General features: G+C 46.1%; 1 protein-coding gene and 1 long non-coding RNA gene across 2 annotated transcripts in view; one reads left to right on the forward strand and one right to left on the reverse strand.

Moving 5' to 3' along the window:
* The window catches only part of LOC122905076, a 41,313-nt gene extending 32,361 nt beyond the window's left edge, over positions 1 to 8,952 (forward strand). The window contains exon 2 of the long non-coding RNA XR_006384311.1: positions 1,826 to 8,952. This is a non-coding gene — a long non-coding RNA (uncharacterized LOC122905076). The remainder of the gene's footprint in view (positions 1 to 1,825) is intronic.
* COPG2 (COPI coat complex subunit gamma 2) overlaps positions 1 to 21,105 on the reverse strand; it is a 117,002-nt gene that overhangs the window by 34,905 nt on the left and 60,992 nt on the right. Inside the window, exons 12-20 of the mRNA XM_044246575.1 lie at positions 20,760 to 20,948; positions 16,592 to 16,687; positions 16,027 to 16,270; positions 14,123 to 14,198; positions 13,191 to 13,294; positions 12,573 to 12,698; positions 11,393 to 11,455; positions 10,795 to 10,934; positions 10,052 to 10,223 (exon numbers count right to left, since the gene is read on the reverse strand). Coding sequence (XP_044102510.1) covers positions 10,052 to 10,223; positions 10,795 to 10,934; positions 11,393 to 11,455; positions 12,573 to 12,698; positions 13,191 to 13,294; positions 14,123 to 14,198; positions 16,027 to 16,270; positions 16,592 to 16,687; positions 20,760 to 20,948 — 1,210 coding nt within the window. The remainder of the gene's footprint in view (positions 1 to 10,051; positions 10,224 to 10,794; positions 10,935 to 11,392; positions 11,456 to 12,572; positions 12,699 to 13,190; positions 13,295 to 14,122; positions 14,199 to 16,026; positions 16,271 to 16,591; positions 16,688 to 20,759; positions 20,949 to 21,105) is intronic.

Raw genomic sequence — 21,105 nt, forward strand, 5'->3', positions numbered from 1 at the left:
ACTGGGTGGAAGGGGCCGAGTGGAAGGTGGGCAGAGAGGTGACGCTTGAGCAGGTGAGCCCCTGGGCCGGGGCAGGTGACCGGGGAGGCTGCAGAGTCAGGGCTGTGAGACATGGGGGAGAAGGAGCCCGGCCCAGGCGGACAGCGAGCAAATGGATGTAGCCGAGAAGGCCTCTGGTTCGATGTGGGGATGGGGGCGGTGGGGTGGTGAGGGTTGAAGGCTGGGGTTTACTGTCAGTGGGTCGGGGTGCAGACCAGCAGAAGACACTGGAAGAGGAAGGCGGAGGGAGATGGCAGTAGCTGGAGCGGAGTCAGCACCGTGTGTCTGAGGCAGAGACGACTGACCTGGGCTGAGCGGCGGGTGTGGGATGGAGAAGGGCGCGCTCAGCAGAGGAGACCCCGAGTCCAGCGGGACGACTCCCACAGGGTGGCTGAAGGAACGTCATGTGGCTCAGGTCACAGGACGGTCCCTGTGCTGTGTGTGCAGGGGAGATGCCAAGCTGGGGCCCTGGAGGTGGGGCAGGGGAGCAGTCTGCAGGGGTGGGAGAGTGTGGGAGAGCAGAGGTGGTCCACAGGGCGACAAGAGTGACAAAGGACAGGTGATGGGGCCTGGCAGGGAGGGCGGGAGAGGCTGGTGAGAGGATCAGGGAGCGAGAGGGCGGCACAGAGCCCAAAAGGAGTGGATGTGGAGAGATCAGGAGCCGGGTCCCCCAAGTGGGGACAAGGGTGTGAGGAAGCCCTCAGAAGACCTGGGAGGATGAGGTGGTCGAGGCAGAGGCTTATTTGAAGGGCGAGTCAACCCTGTCTGTGAAGGGCATATGGAGACAAGGAGAAGTCAGACGTCCAGAGAAGCACCCACTGTCTCCAGGATGATAGCCACAGAGTGTAGAGTATTTGGGGTGGACTGGGGAGCAGATGCGTTCGGGACATCAGGCTGGGGCCCAAAGCCTGGCCACAGAAGAGCACGAGGGCCGGTCAGAAGAGAGCAGACGTGAAGAAGAAACCGCTGAGTCCATGGGAGGACCGGAAGGTGCTCGGGGAAGTGGGACGGGACGCTGAGGACAAAGCAGAGGGTTTCTAGAAGACAAGAGTAGACGAGGAAGCAGAGGGCGGACTGTATGAGTTGCTTCTGCATCCAGTAGGGAGAGAGCAGCCCTGCAGGGTAGGAGGGTGCAGGCTGGGTCAGGGTGTCCATGAGCAGAGAAAGGGCAGGGAACCTCATGAGTGTGCAAGGGGCTCAGTGGTGAAAAGAGGGAGGCGGCCTGGAAGCTTCTGTCGGGGACATCACCATGTCTTAGGTAGGGAGAGGACTGGTGTGTGTGGTGTTCAGGCCCAATGACAGGGGCAGAATGGAGATTCCGCAGGCTGGACGTTTGGAGACGGGGCCCCCAGAACAGGAGGAGAAGGGGACCATGATACGGGTAAACAGAGAAGTGGGGCAGCACAGCACATGACTCCAGATCCGGCCCAGAGACCTCTAGCAGGTCCCTTCAGGGACTTGGGATGGACTCACGTGGTTGGAGTCCACTGTGTGGGTCGAAAAGATGCACAGAGTGGAGGAGCAGGTGGCAACCGAGGCAGAAGGGAGAGTGTGCAGCAGCCACAGAATCTGTGGGTGCTGCCTCAGGGAGCTGCAGGGCTGCAGGGCTGGCCTGGGGCAGGGACTGTACAGGGAGGGTACGAAGGAACTTCAAAGCAGTGTGGTGCCACAGGTTTGGTCCAGGAACATGATGGCAGCAGCAGAGGGGCCCAGGGGGAGAGCAAGGGACGGGGGGGTAAGGTGTGGGGACACTTGTTTTAAAGGCTTCATTGGGTGGACAACTGAGGTGGGAAGCCTTCCCGGGATGGAGAGAGACAGGATGGGCTCAAAATCACATGGCCGAGCAGGAAGGAGGGCGGATGGGCATCTGGACAGCGTCAGTGGGGTGTGCAGGGTGGGGGTGCCTCAGGGGACCCAGGGGAGAAGGAATGGAAGCAAGGGAGGTGAGGGAAGGAGGACGAGCTGGAAGTCCAGGTCTGGCATAAAGTCCTGTGTGCAAGGGCTTGACTGAGGGAAGAGAGAGGAAGGAGGAAGGTGAGGTGGGGTGAGGCTAGGGGAAGGGGAGCCTCACACAGGGAGGGGAGTCAGAGCCAGTGGAAGGACCAGAAGAGCGACAGCAGATGGTTTCAGAGAGGACAATGGCCCGTTGAGGGGATGGAAAGAGTGTGAGCTGAGCCCAGGTCCCGGGAAAGGAGCGCCTCGGATGGTGAGGGGATGACCCAATGGGACTCCATGACAGGCTCTGGGGAGCTTTGAGGTGCACGGGTCCTAGGGAAGAGGCAGGGCGCTTCCCCCAGGCTGAGGAGGAAAAGGGAAGAAATGTAGCCTGCGAGAAAAGATCTTGAGAAAGACCCTCCAAAGGGGTCTTGATGGAGTGTGACAGGAGGGTCACGTCTCAGAGACAGGCAAGGTGAAGGGAGGCACCCAGGGGACGAAGGAGAAGGGAGACAGGCTGGACACCAACAGGGTGAGCAGAGAAGAGGGAGGTGGTGAAGAACGCATCCAGACCCGTCTCCGAGGAACCCCCCAGAGGAAGTTCAGAGAGGTGGGCCAGACGAGGGTGGCCTGAGCGGCGGCAGGGAAAGGAGGAAAGAAGAGGTGGTGCAGGAGCTGCTCCCACGGCCTGGAATATGGTGGCGAGGGTAGAACTTTTCGGCCAGTCTCTTTACTACGGATCCGGAGGGGACGGGGTGGGAGGTGGGGAGGGGGTTAGTGACAGGACTTGGCTTTGATGGGGCTGGACGTGAGGGCAGGATAGGAGCAATGGAGAGGGGTCTGGGGAGACATAGGCCAGACTCCAGGCACAGAGATAAGCCCGTTCTCAAACTGAGCTTGTGGACTGATTCACACCCAGTGTTGAGGGCGACGAGCGCAGACTGAAGAGACGATGGGTTAGACCGGGGAGTCCACATGGAGAGGACAGGAGAGCAGCTGCCAGAAAGGCAGAGGGAGAGGTGCGCTTGGCCAGAGACAGAGGGACGTGAGGGGCAAGGCTCTGCAGGGAACGGTGTCCTGACATATACCAAGAGAAAAACACTAGAGGAAAGAGAGAGCCACCAAGAGTGTCAGGGCAGGGGTCAGGAAGAGAACAGTGCTCTAGCGCACATTGTGGTTTGGGTTAGGTCACATGTCAGAGAGTAAATACGGGGGGGGGGGGACGCAGGGGATCCAAGGGCAGAGAGCCGGCCCGTGTCAGCCGCTGGGGCGGTGCTGGGCCTGGAGGACAAGCGTTCCCGGCCGCTGATGGAAGCAGGAGGCCAGAGGTGCGCGAGGGCGGGGCGCTGCCCGGGGAGTCTGGGCAACCTTCCATTGCAGTGATTCTCCCCGAGGATGGGGGGGTGGTTTTCACCCGGGGGGGGCTGTGGGCACGGCCCCCAGGGCAGGCCTATCAGAACATCTGAGGGGGAGCAGTGCTCTGCTCAGTGCAAAAGCAAACCCAAAAACACACAAAAGCAAACCCAAAAACACGCCCAGACGATGACGCTGATAGGCGGTCTTGGGGGTCGTGGGTCCTCGGGTGAGAATCACTGGGTGGAAGGGGCCGAGTGGAAGGTGGGCAGAGAGGTGACACTTGAGCAGGTGAGCCCCCGGGCCAGGGTAGGTGACGGGGGAGGCCGTAGAGTCAGGGCCGTGAGACATGGGGAAGGAGGAGCCCGGCCCAGGCAGACAGCGAGCAAATGGATGTAGCCGAGAAGGCCTCTGGTTCAATGTGGGGATGGGGGCGGTGGGGTGGTGAGGGTTGAAGGCTGGGGTTTACTGTCAGTGGGTCGGGGGTGCAGACCAGCAGAGGACACTGGAAGAGGAAGGCGGAGGGAGACGGCAGTGGCTGGAGCGGAGTCAGCACCGTGTGTCTGAGGCAGAGACGACTGACCTGGGCTGAGCAGCGGGTGCGGGATGGAGAAGGGCGCGCTCAGCAGAGGAGACCCCGAGTCCAGCGGGACGACTCCCACAGGGTGGCTGAAGGAACGTCATGTGGCTCAGGTCACAGGACGGTCCCTGTGCCGCGTGTGCAGGGGAGACGCCAAGCTGGGGCCCTGGAGGTGGGGCAGGGGAGCAGTCTGCAGGGGTGGGAGAGTGTGGGAGAGCAGAGGTGGTCCACAGGGCGACAAGAGTGACAAAGGACAGGTGATGGGGCCTGGCAGGGAGGGCGGGAGAGGCTGGTGAGAGGATCGGGGAGTGAGCCCAGAAGGAGTGGATGTGGAGAGACCAGGAGCCGGGTCCCCCAGGTGGGGACGAGGGTGTGAGGAAGCTGGTGCAAGAGGAAGACCATGGCCGCTGAGGACTGTGGGGGAGAACAGGGAGGCCAGCAGAGGAGGAGATGGGAGAGAATGCTGTAGACAACCGAGTCGGTGCAGGGGATGGTGACAAGACGGAAGGTCAGAGAAATGCCCAGAGAATGACCTCCTCCCAAATGGTGGCCTGAGAAGGCAGAGGGTTTAGCATGATTTCCGCGTCAGAGGGCCAGTATAGCTCACTGGGGACGGAGAAGCTGGTCACCCGGCGTGCAGGAGGGCAGGCCAAGTAGGGAGCAGATGTCAAAGAAAAGAGGTGGGACTCCCTCACGTGCCGGGCAGGCGGCAGTGAAGTGGAGCAGAGCCCGTGTCTGAGCACAGTGATCCCGCGCAGTGTGGAAAAGAGAGTGACAGTGGAGTCGGGCCGCCACGGCAGGGTGTGTCGCGGGAGTGTATGGGACAAGAAAGGGGTAGGCGGGTGGAGGAGTAGAGAAGCTCTGGTGGCTTCAAGGGCTCAGGTTTGATAAAAGGGCATCAGGGAGAATGGAACAGTGCCGTGAAGGACTCCCCATCTGGGACACGGGCAGCTCTGGGGGCGAGAGGAAAGGCTTATGTGGTATTGAGGCCAGAAGGCAGGAGCACGCTAGGAAACAGAAGCAAGTGGGTGCTGTCGGATGTTCAGCACGTGCTCTGATGGGGCAGTAGACAGTGCAGAGTATCTGCAGAGGGAGCAGCTGCCGGACAGCCAAGCAGAAAGCACGGTGGTCCCGGGCAGCCCAATGGACTCTGAAAGCACTGCTCCGAGCACTGGAAAATATGCAAGTTGTTGATGGTGACACACTACTTACATATTTACTGTCTTTCTAATGGAAATGAGCAGATGAAAAACGGGAAGAGAAGTGGTTAAAATGAAATTAAGTTGACAGTGTACTTACTAATTAATTCTTGGAATTACTGAGCAACATTCTAATGGTTATGACGCACAGCGCTGCCTGTGAACTTGATCACCGTTAAGGGGATAAAGGAAAACGGGAGAAATATATAAAAATAAATTGTTGTAGGAAGACAGGTGTCTGCCTGCAAAGTCTCTCAGATCATCACATGGAAGTGGGTAGGTGCAGGAAAATAATGTCGTATCATCTGGAGATAAATTCATGAAGTGAAGCCTGAAGGTGCTTCACGCACTCCTGATGTCCAAAGATCAAGGCGCAAGCCAGTCACAAGAGGAACTGTGAGTGACGAGTACTCACTCGCAAGTGGAACCAGGACTGACTGCTGCAGACGAGCGGAGGGTTTTCTCTATGGCCAAAAGAAGGGAAAAGAGGAAATGAGTGGACATGCCACCTTTTGTTGCCTTCTGGAGAGACAGTATCATGCAGGAAAGGCAGCGACAAAGATTTGTACGCCGGTGATGCTGTGACAAGGGAACATGTAATAGGACGGGAAGCAGGAAGGAAGTAAACAGAGAAGGGAATGATAGAAATTTCAGTGTATGTGAGGGGAGCCAGATGGGGGGGCAAGATGAGTGAGCAGGTGGATAAGGGGACTGGGAATCTTGGCCAATCTCATCATGGGTCAGACTGGAGGAATACTGGCCAGACTGCTGCCCACTATGGTGATGGAGGCAGAGGAAGTGGTGGTTGAATAATAATGTTCTACCTGTCCTACTTTTTTAGTATTTGAATAAGAAATTGGGATATGTGCTTAGCTTGAAGGATGCAGAGTTTCATGAAGGGTCATGAAGAAGGATTCCAGTGAGTAGTTGTAGGTAGGTAAAAGTGAGACACTCTGAGATGTATTTCAGTTAAGTGAAGCTGCTCATCCAGTGTGTCGGGAGCTAATATGATTAATATCAAACAGCAGACCATGGAATGGAGACTACAGACCGGCAGGGGGCTGGGGCATGGCCGGGTTGGGGGAGAGGGTGGTTCGGAGCCTGTCAGAATCCTGCAGTAGCTCAAGTGAGGATGGGTGTCAAGGACATGTTGGCAGGAAGTCAAGCCCAGCAGCAGAGAGGAGTTAGGAATTGTCACAGTGTCCCTCGTGACAGAGGGCGAGGCGCCTACACATGTGCTGTTCAGCCGGATCTTGGGATGGATACTTTCCACTGCAGACTTTCTAAGTGAGTCATTTAAATGCGGTGAAGACGTCTGAGATGGGAAGTGTGATACACTAAGGCCGGATGGTCCCATAATGCAAACAACAGAGGGGTCACAGTGATTCGGAACAGGGAGTGGGACAAAAAGCTCAACAGGCAGGGGTCAGCGAGAGGAAAAGGCTTGTAGGATGTCGCACACGTCATCTGAGTGCAGTAAAGCCTCAGGGGAAAGGAAGTTGCTGGATGGGAAAGGACGCTAAGAAAGAAGACTGCCTTGAAGGCTTTTCTAAACATTCTGGCATAAAGGAGGAACAGCTGGAGGAGAGAAGATGACCAGTAGGACTCACAGAATTGAGATCTGTGATACCGATAACTTTCCACACACTGTCCACAATCTGAGGGAAGGACTTATGGGACCATCTTGGTGTTGGGTTTAGGTAAATCTTATCAGATGGGGTTTAGATGTTTTGTACACATATATAGTAAGGGGGGAGAGAGAAAAGCTCAAGATACAGCAAAGATCAGGATAATTGCTAGGATAGCTCTCTGGAGGTTGGAGGGCGTGTGTCCTTGTGAACTGTGATAGACTTGAAAGAAGAAAGAGAGGAAGTGGGTAGTTCCAGATGAAGCAATAACAACTTCCATTTATTGAGTATTTACTGTGTGTCTGGTACCATGCTAATCATCTTATGAATTTCATTTCATCTTTGTAACAGTCCTAAAAGGTTTACAGAGAATTAATAATCTGTCTAAGTTACCCAGTCCATATGTAGCAGTCAAAATCCAGATCCCAATCTATCTCCCAAAAATCTATCTATCTCTGTCTTTCTATTATGCTATACAGTTTTCGAGTTGATAGAAATCGCGATCTGTGTAATTTCTTTTTTTCTTTTTCTCTTCTGTGGTTGTGTGAAAAATAAACTTTTTGCAATTAGTAGAAGTGATGTATAGATCTTCAGGTGATTGGAAAAATTCATAGTATTTGCAGTGGGGAAAATGCAAAATGGTGGGGGGGGGTAAGAAGACTCTTATTACCATCTATGCCCTGGTATTTCACTTCTGTTCTTTGCACAGCAAAGACTCTGAATTGGCCATTGATTAAAAATGTGCGAATTTCTGACCAAACTAAAGAATAGAAAGGAGTTTTCTTTTAAGCAGGCATGTGATAGGTCAAATATAAATTGGTACTAACAATTAAGTTTTAAACGTCCAAGTGTTGAGACAAAATTCCATTTCTTTTCTCCAAGATGCAAGGACAAGAGTTTATAACTCTAAACAAGAGTTTAACACCAATCAGCAAACCCCTTGAAAAGTTTAATAGGAAATAAAGAAAATTCTCCAAGTGCCAAATTTTTATAAATAAAATACTAACAAACCATCAAGCAAAAGAGTCCACAGCCAGCAGACCAAAAGTTGAAACCTCTGGGCTAATTTGTAAGATCTACGCTTTAAAAATAAATTAACTCTTTAGAAAGGAGGGGTGAGAAAACCTTCCCTATGCTTCTTTTCTTGGTAGAAATGTTTTCTCTTATTGTTGTGGTTGTTTTCTCCTGTACAATGTAATTTCTGTAATTTCGATATTGTTGTTTTCTGTATTTTGATATTGTAAACTTGTATTTCTTGTATTCTGTGAAGACCACTCCCTGGGGTGTGAGGCACCTGAGTTGTCGTCTATCCAAGTGAGCCTGGGGAAATGGAAGGAGCTAGTATTCTCAGTTGGGAAGAGTTGGATTCTTCAGTGAGTTCGGCATTTCATGTCCCTTTAAAATTAAATTGCAAAGTAATGGCATCCCTTAAAAAAAGAGAAACCTTAGAAGTCCAATAAGGGGAGGAATTCTGAAAAAAGGAGAGGGGGCTATTGGGAAAAAAGAAAAAAAAAAAAAAAGATAAAATGCCGTTTCCCAGTTTCCCAGGATGATGGTGGAAGCCACAGGGCCATGTTAAGACTGGGCCCCGATACTGGTTTAGAACAAGGGCGAATAAAACTGACTTGACTTCAGAATACGGCCAGCTTCATTAGTGGCTGGTGGACATCCTTTAGATGAATGTCAGAGGGAAACGACCAGGAGAGAAAGTGAAGCCAAAAGGGGCTGGAGCTAGAGAAACTGCATAAAGGGATAAAGGAGGTGATTAAAAGTCAAAGTCAGATGGCCTGATGCTTGAAGGAGAAATACTGGAGGCCAGATAGGAAAGTGCCTTCCTACCCAGGGGGTTATGGATCCAGAGTGGCTGCAAAAGAGAACAGCAGGTCCGCCGAGGGCCAGAAGGAACCACCTGGGATTCAGACCCAGCAATGGTGCCAACTTGAATCTACCTCGTGCTAGAGAGAGTAGCCTGGTCTATCGTCCAACACAGAGGAGGTTGGGCAGGGGCTCCCAGAACCAACAACTAAAAAGGGAGTTGGGAGAGGAGCTAAGAGAAGGCAGGTTAAGCCCCAGACAGAACTGAATGATGACCAGGGATAACTATTTACTAGTACTTTTACAATTTCTTGTAACTCTGTAACTTCTTTCCCCAGTATTTGTGAATTTTGTTAACTTCTGTTTTCTCCTGTACCAGTAGTAAAAATTGTTTCTTCATGTACTAGTAGTAAAAATTGTTTTTTTGTGTACTAGTAGTAAAAATTGTTTTTTTGTGTACTAGTAGTAAAAATTGTTTTTTTTCCTGTACTAGTAATAAAAATGGTTTAAAACATAGATGTGATATGTGTGCTTTTTCTGTAAAAACTGGGTAACAGTGTCGAGAAGTGGAGTGATATGTGGGAAGAGAAGAATTCAGGCGGGAAAATGGGAAAAGAAATCAAGTACAATAAATACTTGACAGGGACGCCTGGGTGGCTCAGTTGGTTGGACGACTGCCTTCGGCTCAGGGCGTGATCCTGGAGTCCCGGGATCGAGTCCCACATCAGGCTCCCAGCTCCACGGGGAGTCTGCTTCGCTCTCTGACCTTCTCCTCGCTCATGCTCTCTCTCACTGTCTCTCTCTCTCAAATAAATAAATAAATAAATAAATAAAATCTTAAAAAAAAAAATAAACACTTGACATTCACAGGAGGTTGGTCACAAGACCTCAAACCCCAAGTTTGTAGACACTGCTGGCCCTCGCAGTTGGCCTTCCTTCATAGGCCTCCCCACCCCTCTCAAGACTGCACATGGGTCAAGGAGAGAATTACATCGCCCTTCTCAAATGGGGGTACACAGAAGTTGGCTAAGCCACTCATTAGGATGGGATATACTCTCAGCCACCAGCCTTGGGCTACAGGACCCCAGAAGCAATTGTTTTAAAATGCCATGGACCTACTAGATACAAAGTCCTTAGGCTGCCCCAGAAACAAACATCAAGGAGGAGGAGACCATGATCCTTCAGAGGAGACATCAGGAATGTGAACCCTCTTCAATGGTTACACTGTTCCACCAGGAAGCAGGAATTCCTTGTTGAGCTACCACTGTATACATTGTTTTTAACATTAAACGTCAAGCGAATACTACTCAGAGACTTAGTTACAAAACCAGTTATTTCTGCAGCACTAATGAGTTTTATAAATATAAATACACCGTCATTATCATTATATTTCATTCTGGAAAAGAACCCTGTTCCCGAACCCCATGCATTTGCCCAGACATTTAAGAGCTCAAGTTGTAATGCATTCCTACTCCTCTCTCTTCCCTCCTGGGGGTTAGTACCTGCGGTCGAGTCATCATCAGGCAGGCGAACCAGAGTGTAACATATTCCCGGCTGATTGTAAGCGAGGCTAGGGGCTGGGATGCAACACAGCACCTCATAGGAATCCGACGGCTCTACCTGGACGGTCACCTTCTCCAGCAGCTGGTCGTTTAGGGTATTGGTGCAGTCAAACTGAAAAGTCAGCAGACAGAGAAGTGACGAAGGTGCACAACTCCTTCCTAGAATGTTGGTCCTTCCCACCCATGACCCATGACTCCGTTCTGGAACCCACTAGCATTTACCTCCCTCAACTATCCTGCACATCTCCTCCTAAGATTTTTCTTGAGGCAATAGGGGCTGCCTTGAGTTCCTTTTGTTTCTTTTATTTATCAGTTCCTTCTCTTTCCTGAGATTGAGTTCTACCAAACAAGATGGTAGAAGTCTGGTAGCTAAGAATCAAACCAAACCCCAAGTTCTTGGAAGAACCCACTTAAGTTGCCCTGATGTTAAATGATGATTGTTTTTGAATAGGTTGTACATGATGTTTTCTGACTTATTCACACATTTCACTTTTATGTCCTTTAACATTTTAACCATCATATGAAGGCATTTCTATAGCTATGGAGTTAGGGAACACCCCAGAAATGAGGCCAAGTTCCTCTTCTCAGTAGAAAGCAGCTAGAATCATAAACTGAAAGGGAATCAACACTGGTCTCTGAGCTCCTGGAGATGCTATGGGAGCCGGTGGTGGCACCTTCCTCACCTGGAACACGATGTGGTTGGTAAACATGTGCTTGATACAACGAACAAAATATTCCGTCTCTGCTTCCGTAAGTTGAATGGGCTCAGAAGACTTGAACAAGGGTCCCAGATCCATAAACTCGGGAATGGCAGCCAATTGTTCTTTTGAGAAAAAAGATGAGAAGGAAGAAAGCAACACGAGAGAGGAAAAGACATTACTCTGGGTGCCTAAAATGTTTTAAGTTTCCACTGTTTTAGTCACAGTGGAAGGCTCCACTATGTCCCCAAGCTTTGTGAAATAATCTTCTAAGAGAGTTTATATACTGAATTAGTACAAGGGGAAAAAAAAGAAATTAAATTCCTAATTTTGTAGATTTTGAGTTCCCTGTTAACCAAGATACAGAGTAAGGACAATATTCCCAGTTAGTAAGTTAGCAGGTGGGAATTACCGTGGGCTCCAGGTAGCCCCAGCAACTGTCACTTGGAACAATAGATACTCAGTCATATAAAGATTTCCTGCATTAACAATTAATCACTTTGAATAAAAGTAGTGGAGACTTCATTATATTTACAGTGCCTGGGATGCAAGACTATTACTTCTACACATCAAATCAACATACCTTGGAAAATGTCTTGCCTGGAAGGAGCCAACTTCTCTGGCTTAGTGGCCACCAGTGTAATTTCTACAAAGACAGATATGAGCAATCAAGTGAGTGTCCCTCCCACTATCACGCTAAAACTGAAGACAGAAAGAAAAGCAGGCAGAAACTTCTAGCAGATACATAAAGAGCTATTCCTATATCATACTGGTAGACTCTTTGTCACCTTTTTTAGGAAGAAGTTCAACTTAAAGTGTATTTAGTGAATGTATTTTGTGAAATAAAGTGGGCCCCAAAATACAGAATTTGCTTTAAATGAACCAGGATGGGGGGAAAAATTATTCTTAAAAGGAGGAACGATTTATAAAACAAATCTCATGATTCAAACAGGAAAAATTACTGGTATAATATCAACAAATACTGAAAGTTTTGAAGGTTAGCATAATATCTTTCATCCTCAGTTTGAGCCACTAAACACTTTCCTTCCTTCCTTTTTTTTTTTTTTTTTTTTCTTGTTGTTGTTGTTGTTGGTGGTGGTGGTGGTGGTGTTAGAGTTTTAAAGTTAGATATTCTTTGGGAATACTTTTCAGGATCCTGTCCTATATATTCTTTCACAACAAATCTCCAATAGCAAAATTAACTAAGACTTTACCAATTTCAGAAAAAAATAAAACTAGGAGGTAACAGCACAATCACTGTTCTGAGACTCACAGTGACCCACTAACTTCAAATGCTGTTAACAGTCAGCATTAAAAGAAGAAAACACTCAGTCTGGGTCAGGCTTCCTAGTCTATGTGAAAACCAAGGGAAACTTTTAATTTTTTTTCTTAAGATTTATTTATTTGAGAGAGTGTGAGTGCACACATACATGCAAGTGCAGGGAGGGGCAGAGGGAATCTTTCAAGCAGACTCCCCTCCCCCCACCCCAAGTGCAGAGCCAATGTGGGGCTTGATCTCATGATCGTGAGATCGTGACCTGAGCCAAAACCAAGAGTCATATGCTCAACTGACTGAGGCACACAGGTGCCCCAGGAAAGACTATATAAATCCCTAATTAAGAAAATACGCCCATCTTAGTGCCATAAGATTTAGAAGTGACAATTAAACAAAAGAAGTATTTGAGAAAATATGTTAACAGTGTATTCAACGGGTATGAAACTACTTACACACAGAAAAACTAACAGTTAAGTGTTCCCATTACCTGCTTTCTGCTCAAAGACAGGGGCCACGGCAAGAGGAATAGACTTCATGTCAAAGGGTTTCTCTGAAGGCTCCAGTGTGTACCGGTGAAGGGCCTTCTCTAGCCCTGGCACTGAGACCGTGAGGCCTACGAAACAGAAATCTCGGCATTATCACAATCCCAGGATCCGGACAGGCCCAGATTTGTAATATTAACCTAAGCTTTCTGACGAGAGAGAAGAGTAAGACCACAGACTTTACAGCTGAAGTCATTCAAAATGAAGCTATTTTATAAAACTGCCTTATAATTTTGCCCAAGGGAGCATGGGAGCAGAGCATAAAAATTTCCAATAGATTAGAAGTACCTTCCGGAAAAGAAAGCAACTTAGCCATGTGGGAATAATCCTAACATAAGAAAAAAAGGCAAACCCAACCAAGAGGGAGCTTAAAGAGAATAGGGAACAAGCCATGTTCTTTGGGCCCTTATATACTTGAGGTTCCCCTAAAAATGGAAGTGCATTCAGAGACAAAAAAAATCAAGCATTTTGCCTAACGAAGTCAGCTCGTATGCAAATAACGCTTCCAAGACCCCATCTGGGGCATAAAAGTGTGTTTGTCTCCATTCCTGGCTCTCACTGACCGTTGAAAATGTACGTAGCATTCAGCGCCATCTGCCTCTGCTGCAGCACATTCAGGTAGAAAGTAGCCCTGTCCCGAACCTCATCGTCCGTGTCCATCATACACCTGTCCGGGGGACACAGAAGGGGCATGTCACAGTACCCTAGCAACTTGTAATCGCTTTCTTTACCACCAGCCTGGAATGGCACCCTTGAGGCCCTCTGCTACGCCCCTTATAAAAAAGGTCCACGATGGCCAACGGTGGATCTTAGAATCCCCATGAATTTCGGAGACTGTTCGAGATTGGTAAAGAAATAGGGTCATTACGAACCAGAAGCACTACGCAAGTAAGCGTTAGAATAATCAGGAAGGCTACGACAACGTGAACTAGCAGTTTGGCCTCTATTCTCGAATATGCAACCACACGACCCTGGCAGACTTCGACTTCTTTATAATTACGAGACAGGAATATTCTGCTTTCCAAGGATCCTAACAAGCATTCAGAATCCAGGCAGTGTTACTACTCAAATGGCAATTTGTTTTAGTGAAACCAGCCAGCCTCTGGCTTGTAATTTTTCTGCTTCGATTATAAGATGTAATCACAGTATATTTGTGAAAGCAGGTCTTTTCCTCATCAAATAGGGAGTCATGGAAACCATGAAAAGCTGATTTTTCAACTCTCCACAGTGCATCACTTTGAAGTTGGCCCCTATTATGCAAATTGAGGCACATGCATTCAGATTACTTCCTCAAACTCACACAACAGAAATTCAAAGTCAAAATTACGGCGTACACAGCACACACAAGATTACTAGAAAAGGTAACGGAAATGCCGTTTGCCCTTGACTTATTCCATCAATTCTACTCTCAGGCCTCACAAAGCACTTGATATGAGGAAGTCACTATTCAGCCATATGGTGTTTTTCAAAAAAAAAAAGACATTGTCTTACTTACCTTTGTAAGAGTACTAGGATACTTGGGAGAAGATTCTCATTTTGAGCCCCAAATTTAGCCAAAGCACTCACAGCAGCTATAATGAAGCATAAAATAAAACAACATAAGTGCTGTATTGGTTTTTCAAAAGTTAAGCAATAGTCATTCCAAAAAAATGAGTGTGTGTTTCTTGATTTTATTTCTTTGCTCCATGTAATAAGCATAACTAGAAATCTGCAGGCCCAAGAGAGCTATGAGTAGGAAAATTCTCCAAGCACTGAGGAAAAAGAATCATATATATTTCTTACAGGAGCTCTCCTCCACTCTGACCACAACCCCTCGTATTCCACAGGGAGGTAATTCAGCTCTAACTCAAACAGCCAGCCCCAAGCATAATAAGAAACTCTATTGTCAAATTCACTTCGTTTAGTCAAGATTTATGGCCCACCTAACTTGTGTCAGGAACTGAGCTAGGTGCTGGAGGTGGAAAGAGAAAAGCCGTGGCTCCTGAGCTCTGGGAGTTGTACTCCAGGGGGGAAGACAAGTGAGGGAAGAGATAAGGACAGGGGAGCAGAGGAAGCCCCGGGAAAGCGACCCCCAGGATGCCGTGTGAGAACAGAGAAAGGGACTCGGAACTGCTTGGAGAAGGAAGACAAGGGGCTGAGCCGTGCTGGCTGCGCTAACACTGGGAGGCCAAGCAGTGCTCGCCAGGGGGCCAAGGCAGGAGAGGGGCAGGAGAGGAGCATGAGGGGCAGAGAGAGGGGTCCAACGTCCAACCCTGGAACGGACACAGCCGAGCGAGGCTGAGGCAGAGGCTCTGCGCTGGCGAAGCAGACCGGGCAAGCGTGCGCCTCAGAATTCTCCGAAGCGGAGGGGAGCCCACAGCGGGACGGAGAGAATCCTGTCAGCGGGCAGAGGGGGCTCTGAAACAGCAGCAGGGGCTTCCGTCTTCACTGCGGAGTGGATGGTAAAGGTGAGGATTTGCCTTTGGGTTGAACCCGAAGTGCCGGAGACCATGGACATGCGGGTTCAGGAAAGAGACGCGGGACGGCGGTGTCCCCACGCCCCGGTGGGGGGCTGAAGACGCAACCCAGGAAGACAGCATGTGTTGTATGACAGGCCCCCGGGGAAAACGAAGTATTTATGGAATGAAAGAGGGGCCCTATAAATCAGACAGGGAGAGATGGAAGGGGCGGGCTACTGTGGACACCACAGGGGAAGAGCGTTCAAGGTGTGTTTAGTCAAGAGTCCGTCAGGCTGAGTGAGAAATGAACAAAGGTAAGAACGTCAGTGACTGACTTGCTTTCCCAACTAGCTTCTAAGTAAGTTTTCTAAAATAGTAGCTTCAGAGGGCTTTTAAGGGAGAGAGCTAGATTATAGTGAGTTGAAGAAAAAATGGAGAATAAATTCATGGAGGCAGCTAATAACTGCTGCTTCGAGTTTGCCTGACAGGGGAGGTCTAGTCAGTGAGCTAGTAAGAAACAACGCATCAGAGGTGTTTGTATTTTTAACAAGAGAGATTTTTGCCTGTTCGTAGGCTAAGGGGAGGAAGGAGGAGCAAAATAATTTTCTACCACCTGTGTAAAAAGTCACTTAAATACACACACACACACAATTCATAAATGTTCATATCGACGGTGTGAGTAACTCTAACTCTGAAAACAAAACAAAACAAAACATGCTGCCATCACTGTGTTCCCATCGTACTAAAAGTCAAGGGTCGTCTGTCTCTAAGGTAAGGCAGAAATCGAGGTGGAAACCGGAGTGCGGACGAAGAGCAGTGTGCCTGGCCTAAGCGTGCTCCAAGATCCTACCATCGAACAGACGTCGCAACTTCATTTTCCAATGTCCTCACCACCCCCCTGAGTTAACAAGCATTTCCACAGATGAGCAGGTACATCGGTATCAGGGTTCCAGTGACTCACCAGCTCTGACAGCCTCATTCTCCAGTACGACCCTATTAAAAATAAAGCGGATATACTTGGAGGGGACAGGCGTTCTGGGGCCCTCTTTGCCCAGCAAGTGTAGAATCTTAGTAGCCAGAACAGTGTGTTCACAGTCCTCAATGAATTCACAAAGGTGGGCTAGACCTGCTTCTTTACCCTCGGGGTTCTCCTCCACAATGCTGATTATGCAGTCCACAATGGCCCGCTTATATTCAAAGCCTCCCTGGCAAAAAGAGAAAACCGCCATTCATTCTGAGGATGCTTTTTGGAGAAATGCTTCTACTCCCAGGCTCAAGCTTCTAATAGTCAAATTTCATTTCCTTTCCCTTCTGAAAGAAACAAAAGTGTTTTTTTTTTCCTCTCTCCAAGTGAGAAAACTAAAACAACAGCATGTTTAGTAATGATAAAACAGCAAGCAGAATTACGCATGCCATTCTGGAGGCATGCCAAGGTGACAGAGCTGTTTTAAATACTGTCTGATATTTCATGGGAATCATAAAAATTTAAGAGAGCAACTTCCTGTGATGAAAACATGTCTACCTACATCATCTCGGAGCATGTTGGAGAGGAAAGTCATCATGACACTGTGCTTTCGAGGGTATTTCTGACAGAGAGCACTAATTGCCTGCACAACCACCACCTGTGGAGAAACAAACACAGAAAGGACGTTCATCTTCACACCTTGAGCTATGAGGCATACTTTCCCTCTTATTTATTGCAAGCTAAGGTGGCGCAACACTTTTCTGGAGTGGTTCTTCATGAAAGACAGGCAAGGAGACCTCCCAGGAAAATAAAAAACAATGTAAAAATGAAGTTCATTCAAGAGACCCCATTCCTTTGCTCTAAGCCAATAATCACATGAAATTTTTAAAGTGAAGAGTAAAGATAAAAAGCAAAAGAGGGGCATCTGGGTGGATCAGTTGGTTAAGCATCTGACTCTTGGTTTGGGCTCAGGCCATAACCTCAGTCATGAGATCAAGTCCAGCATCGGGCTTGGTGTCAGCTCGGGAGTCTACTTGAGATTCTCTCTCGCTCCCTCTCCCTCTGTCCCTTCCCTCTGCACACTTGCGCTCCTGCTCTCTTCTCTAAAATAAACAGATTTTTTAAAAAAGCATAAATAGGCCAATTTCCATAGAACAAATAGAAAATTACCTGGGAACCACTTCACAAAATGCTTTCTAGAAAAATTTTACCACAATTTTGAAGACCACTGTCAAGAAGTGAGAAGGGTATGAGATTTCCCCCTACTTCCAAGCTAACAAGTTAGTCTGTCACAAATTTCATGGATTGTGGTAGAGAAAACAAGACTCCTGGATCAGGAGGACAATTAAATACAGCAACAGCATAGCTAGAGCATCAGCATTTGGGGGCCAGTTTCCTCAGAGGACAATGTCAAAAGGGCCACAGTAGCTCTCATTACAGAAAAATCCTGAGGCGTGGAACTCAAATATTTTCAAGAGGGTAGTAAGCCTGCGGGACCTTTGTGCTGAAGAGAAACGTCTTTATTATCCTGGACAGTGAGCATGCTTGCTTTTTGCTCTAGGGAGAGCACTAGCTGTATCTTCTAGGGCTGTGTGGAAACCTGCCCTTTACTTTTAGAGGGAGACACTGTATCTTCTAAGGCTGGAAGAGAACTTGCACTATACAAAGGGAACATATACACGCGTAACTAGTTAGAAGATAAAATGGATACAATGGTTTCTAACAGCAACAAACAAGAGAAAATAAGAAAAGCATTTTGACAGCATTCAAAACTAACAAAAATATTATAAAATATTCTTGAAAGGCAAAACCGTAGATTTGAACAAATTAAAAGATATCCCTTATTCTTGGACAGGATCTCTCCAACATCATCAAGCTATCTTGATGCGATCCCAGTAAGAATGCCAATGATGAGATCTTTCATGAAGCTAGACAAGTTGATACGAAAATTTATGAAGGAAAAGCAAACATGGAAGAATAGTCCTGGAAATAATAAAAACAGTCATGCGAGGCGGCTGAGAGATATTAATATGTCCTACAAAATGTGTATATTTAAAATAGTGTGTGATACTGATATATGAGTAAATGAACAACAGAACAGAATAGGAAGCCCAGAACAGACCCACATATATATGGAACTTGAGCAGATAATAAAGGTGGTATCTCAAATCACTGGTGCAAAGACAGTCTTAAATAAATTGGGGGGGGGGCTGGATAATCACTGAAAATGATAAGAAAATGGTAAGATAAGCTCCATTTCTCATATATGATAATAAAATCCAATGTATTAGAGATCTAAATGAAAACATGGAACTAGGCACCCACTGGAAGAAATCATAGGTGAATCCCTATTCACTCAATCATATTCTAAAATCTGAAGGGAAAGCTTTCTTTCTGGTTTTTTTTTTTTTTTTTTTTTTTTTTGGAGTCAGGGGAAGGGCAGAGGGAGAGAGAAAACCCCCAGCATGGAGCTCTGTATGGGGCTTGATCTAAGATCTAAGATCTAAGATCATGACCTGAGCACAAATCAAGAGCTGGACGTTTAGCCAACTGAGCCACTCAGGCGCCCTTGAATGGAAAGCTTTCTATTACCCAAACGTCAAATGCAACAAGATTGACAAATCTTACTACATAAAAAGAACAAACTTTTGCACAACAGAAGACATCATAAGAAAAGTCAAAAGACAAAGGACAAACTGGGAGAAAATATCATAACATATTTCATATATAAAGAACAAATATCCCTAACATACAAGAAACTTGAAATAACTGAGGAAACAAAAGACCAAAATTCCTATAGGAAATGGAGAAAAGAGATGAAAAAATGATATTTGAAAAGAAATATTAGATGATCTTTAAAAATGTAAAAAGATGTTTAACTTCCCTCATAGGAGGAAAAATTCATTAAAACTACACTAAGATCACTTTCTCACCCGTCAGGCTGGCAAAACTTGAACACACAATACACTCTACTGGTGAGACCACGGGGAAACTGGCACTCTTATATGTGCTGGTGGAATTTAGCATTCTCTACAAACAGACTACATATTGATTTACCCTTCAACCTAGCATATGAACTTCTAGAAACTGACCCTGAGTTATACCTTCAACATTTTAAGAAAACATATGCACCAGATTATCTGTTGCAGCATTATTTGTAATTGCAAAATACTGAAAACTCTATAAATACCTAAGCATAGAAGATTCATTCAGTAAGCTATACCACACAATGACCTTCATAAACTCCTAAGGATCCCCAAGATTCAAAATGTCTACTTGAATATATAGGCTAAGTTTGTTTTTTAAAAGTCTAGATATAAGAGTACCTGGGTGACTCAGTCAGTTAAAACATCGGACTCTTTACTTTGGCTCGGGTCATGATCTCAGGGTCCTGAGATCGAGCCCTGCATCAGGCTCTGCACTGAGTGTATAGCCTGCTTAAAATTCTTTCCCCCAACCCCACTGCTCCTGTATACTCTTGAAAAAAAAAAAGGAAATAATCTAGATATATAGTAGAAAAGAATAAATAGAGCCAGTTATACTTGATTGAGAAAAAAAAGAGAAATAACAAAATTTTTCTACTTTACTTTTTTAACTGAAATTTATTTTATTATTCTTTTGATCATCTCTGACACATTCTCACCAGTTCTATTCAACACTATAGTAGAAGTCCTAGTTATTTTAATAAGAAAAAAAAAAGAAGAAGAAAAGAAAAGAAAGGGAACATTTAGATTGGAAAGGAAGAAGCAAAACTGTCTCTATTCATAGATAACATGATTATTTATATAGACAATCTTAACAAATGTGTAACAACTACTGGAACCAATAGGGGTATTTAGCAAGGATACCAAGTTATGAGAAAGCAAAAAAAAAAAAAAAAGTATTTTCATATACCATTAGCAAACAATAAAATAGAAATTTCAATAGGCTATAAAGGCACAAAATATTTAGATATAAATTTAAGAAAAGATGTGCAAGATCAATAGAGTAAATGCTATAAAGCATTGCTCAAGAGAAATTAAAGAAGACCTAAATAAAGGGAGAGGTATACCATATTCATGAACTGGAAGAATATTGCAATGATGTCCGTTCCCCCCAGATTTATTTATAGATTGGACATAACTCCAATCATAATTCTAGCCGACTTTATTTTATGGAAATTATAAGCTGATCCTAAATTTTATATGGAAATATAAGGACCTAAAATAGTAAAAAAAGGACAAAGTTGGAAGACCACACTGCTTTACATTTAAAAGGTTCCATAAAGCTACATTAATCAATACAGTATGCTACTGGCATAGGATTGACAAACAGATCAACAGAATATGGTAAGGAAACAAGAATACACCTACTATTATACAGTTATCTGCTTTTCAGACAAAGATGCCAAAGCACTCCAATGAGGGGAAAAGAAGATGTTTTCAATACATTATGCTGGAATGACTAGATATTAGTGTGGGGAAAAAAACCTTGAACTTATCACACACAATACATAAATATCTAATTCAAATTGGATCACAGACCAAAATGTAAAAGCTGAACCCATAAAACATTTAGAAAACATAAGAAAATATCTTTAAGGCCTGGAGGCAGACAAAGGCAATATAACAGTGAAAGAAATTAATAAATTAGACCTCATAACAATTTAACACTTTTGCTCATCCAAAGATACTGTTAAGAAAAAGGCAAGCCAGAGACTGGGAGAAACATGATCATATTTAAACTTTTACCTTGAACTCATCTGAGATTTCAGACACAAAAGAAGATATCTGCTTCATGAGCCTGTCCACACTGCTCTCACTCCCTGTTTTGAGGAGGGTAGTGATGGCCAGAGTAGCAATACTTCTGTTTGAGTCTGTGATCAAGTTTTCTAAGTCCAGATTGCAGGCAGTAACAGCAGAGGGGTGCTTCATTGCCACCTTGTGGAAGGGCAAGAAAAATAAAGTAATAAGCAAACTGCTACTGAAGAAGACAAGAACATTCAAAAACAAAGGAAGAGGAAAACAGAAATTTTAATTAACGTAAGCAGCTTTTAAAAATCTAAATGGGACAAAATAGGTCAAAAGTAATTGTTTT

The sequence above is a fragment of the Neovison vison genome, chromosome 4 (genome assembly GCF_020171115.1).
Source record: "Neovison vison isolate M4711 chromosome 4, ASM_NN_V1, whole genome shotgun sequence".
In the NCBI taxonomy this organism is placed as follows: domain Eukaryota; kingdom Metazoa; phylum Chordata; class Mammalia; order Carnivora; family Mustelidae; genus Neogale; species Neogale vison.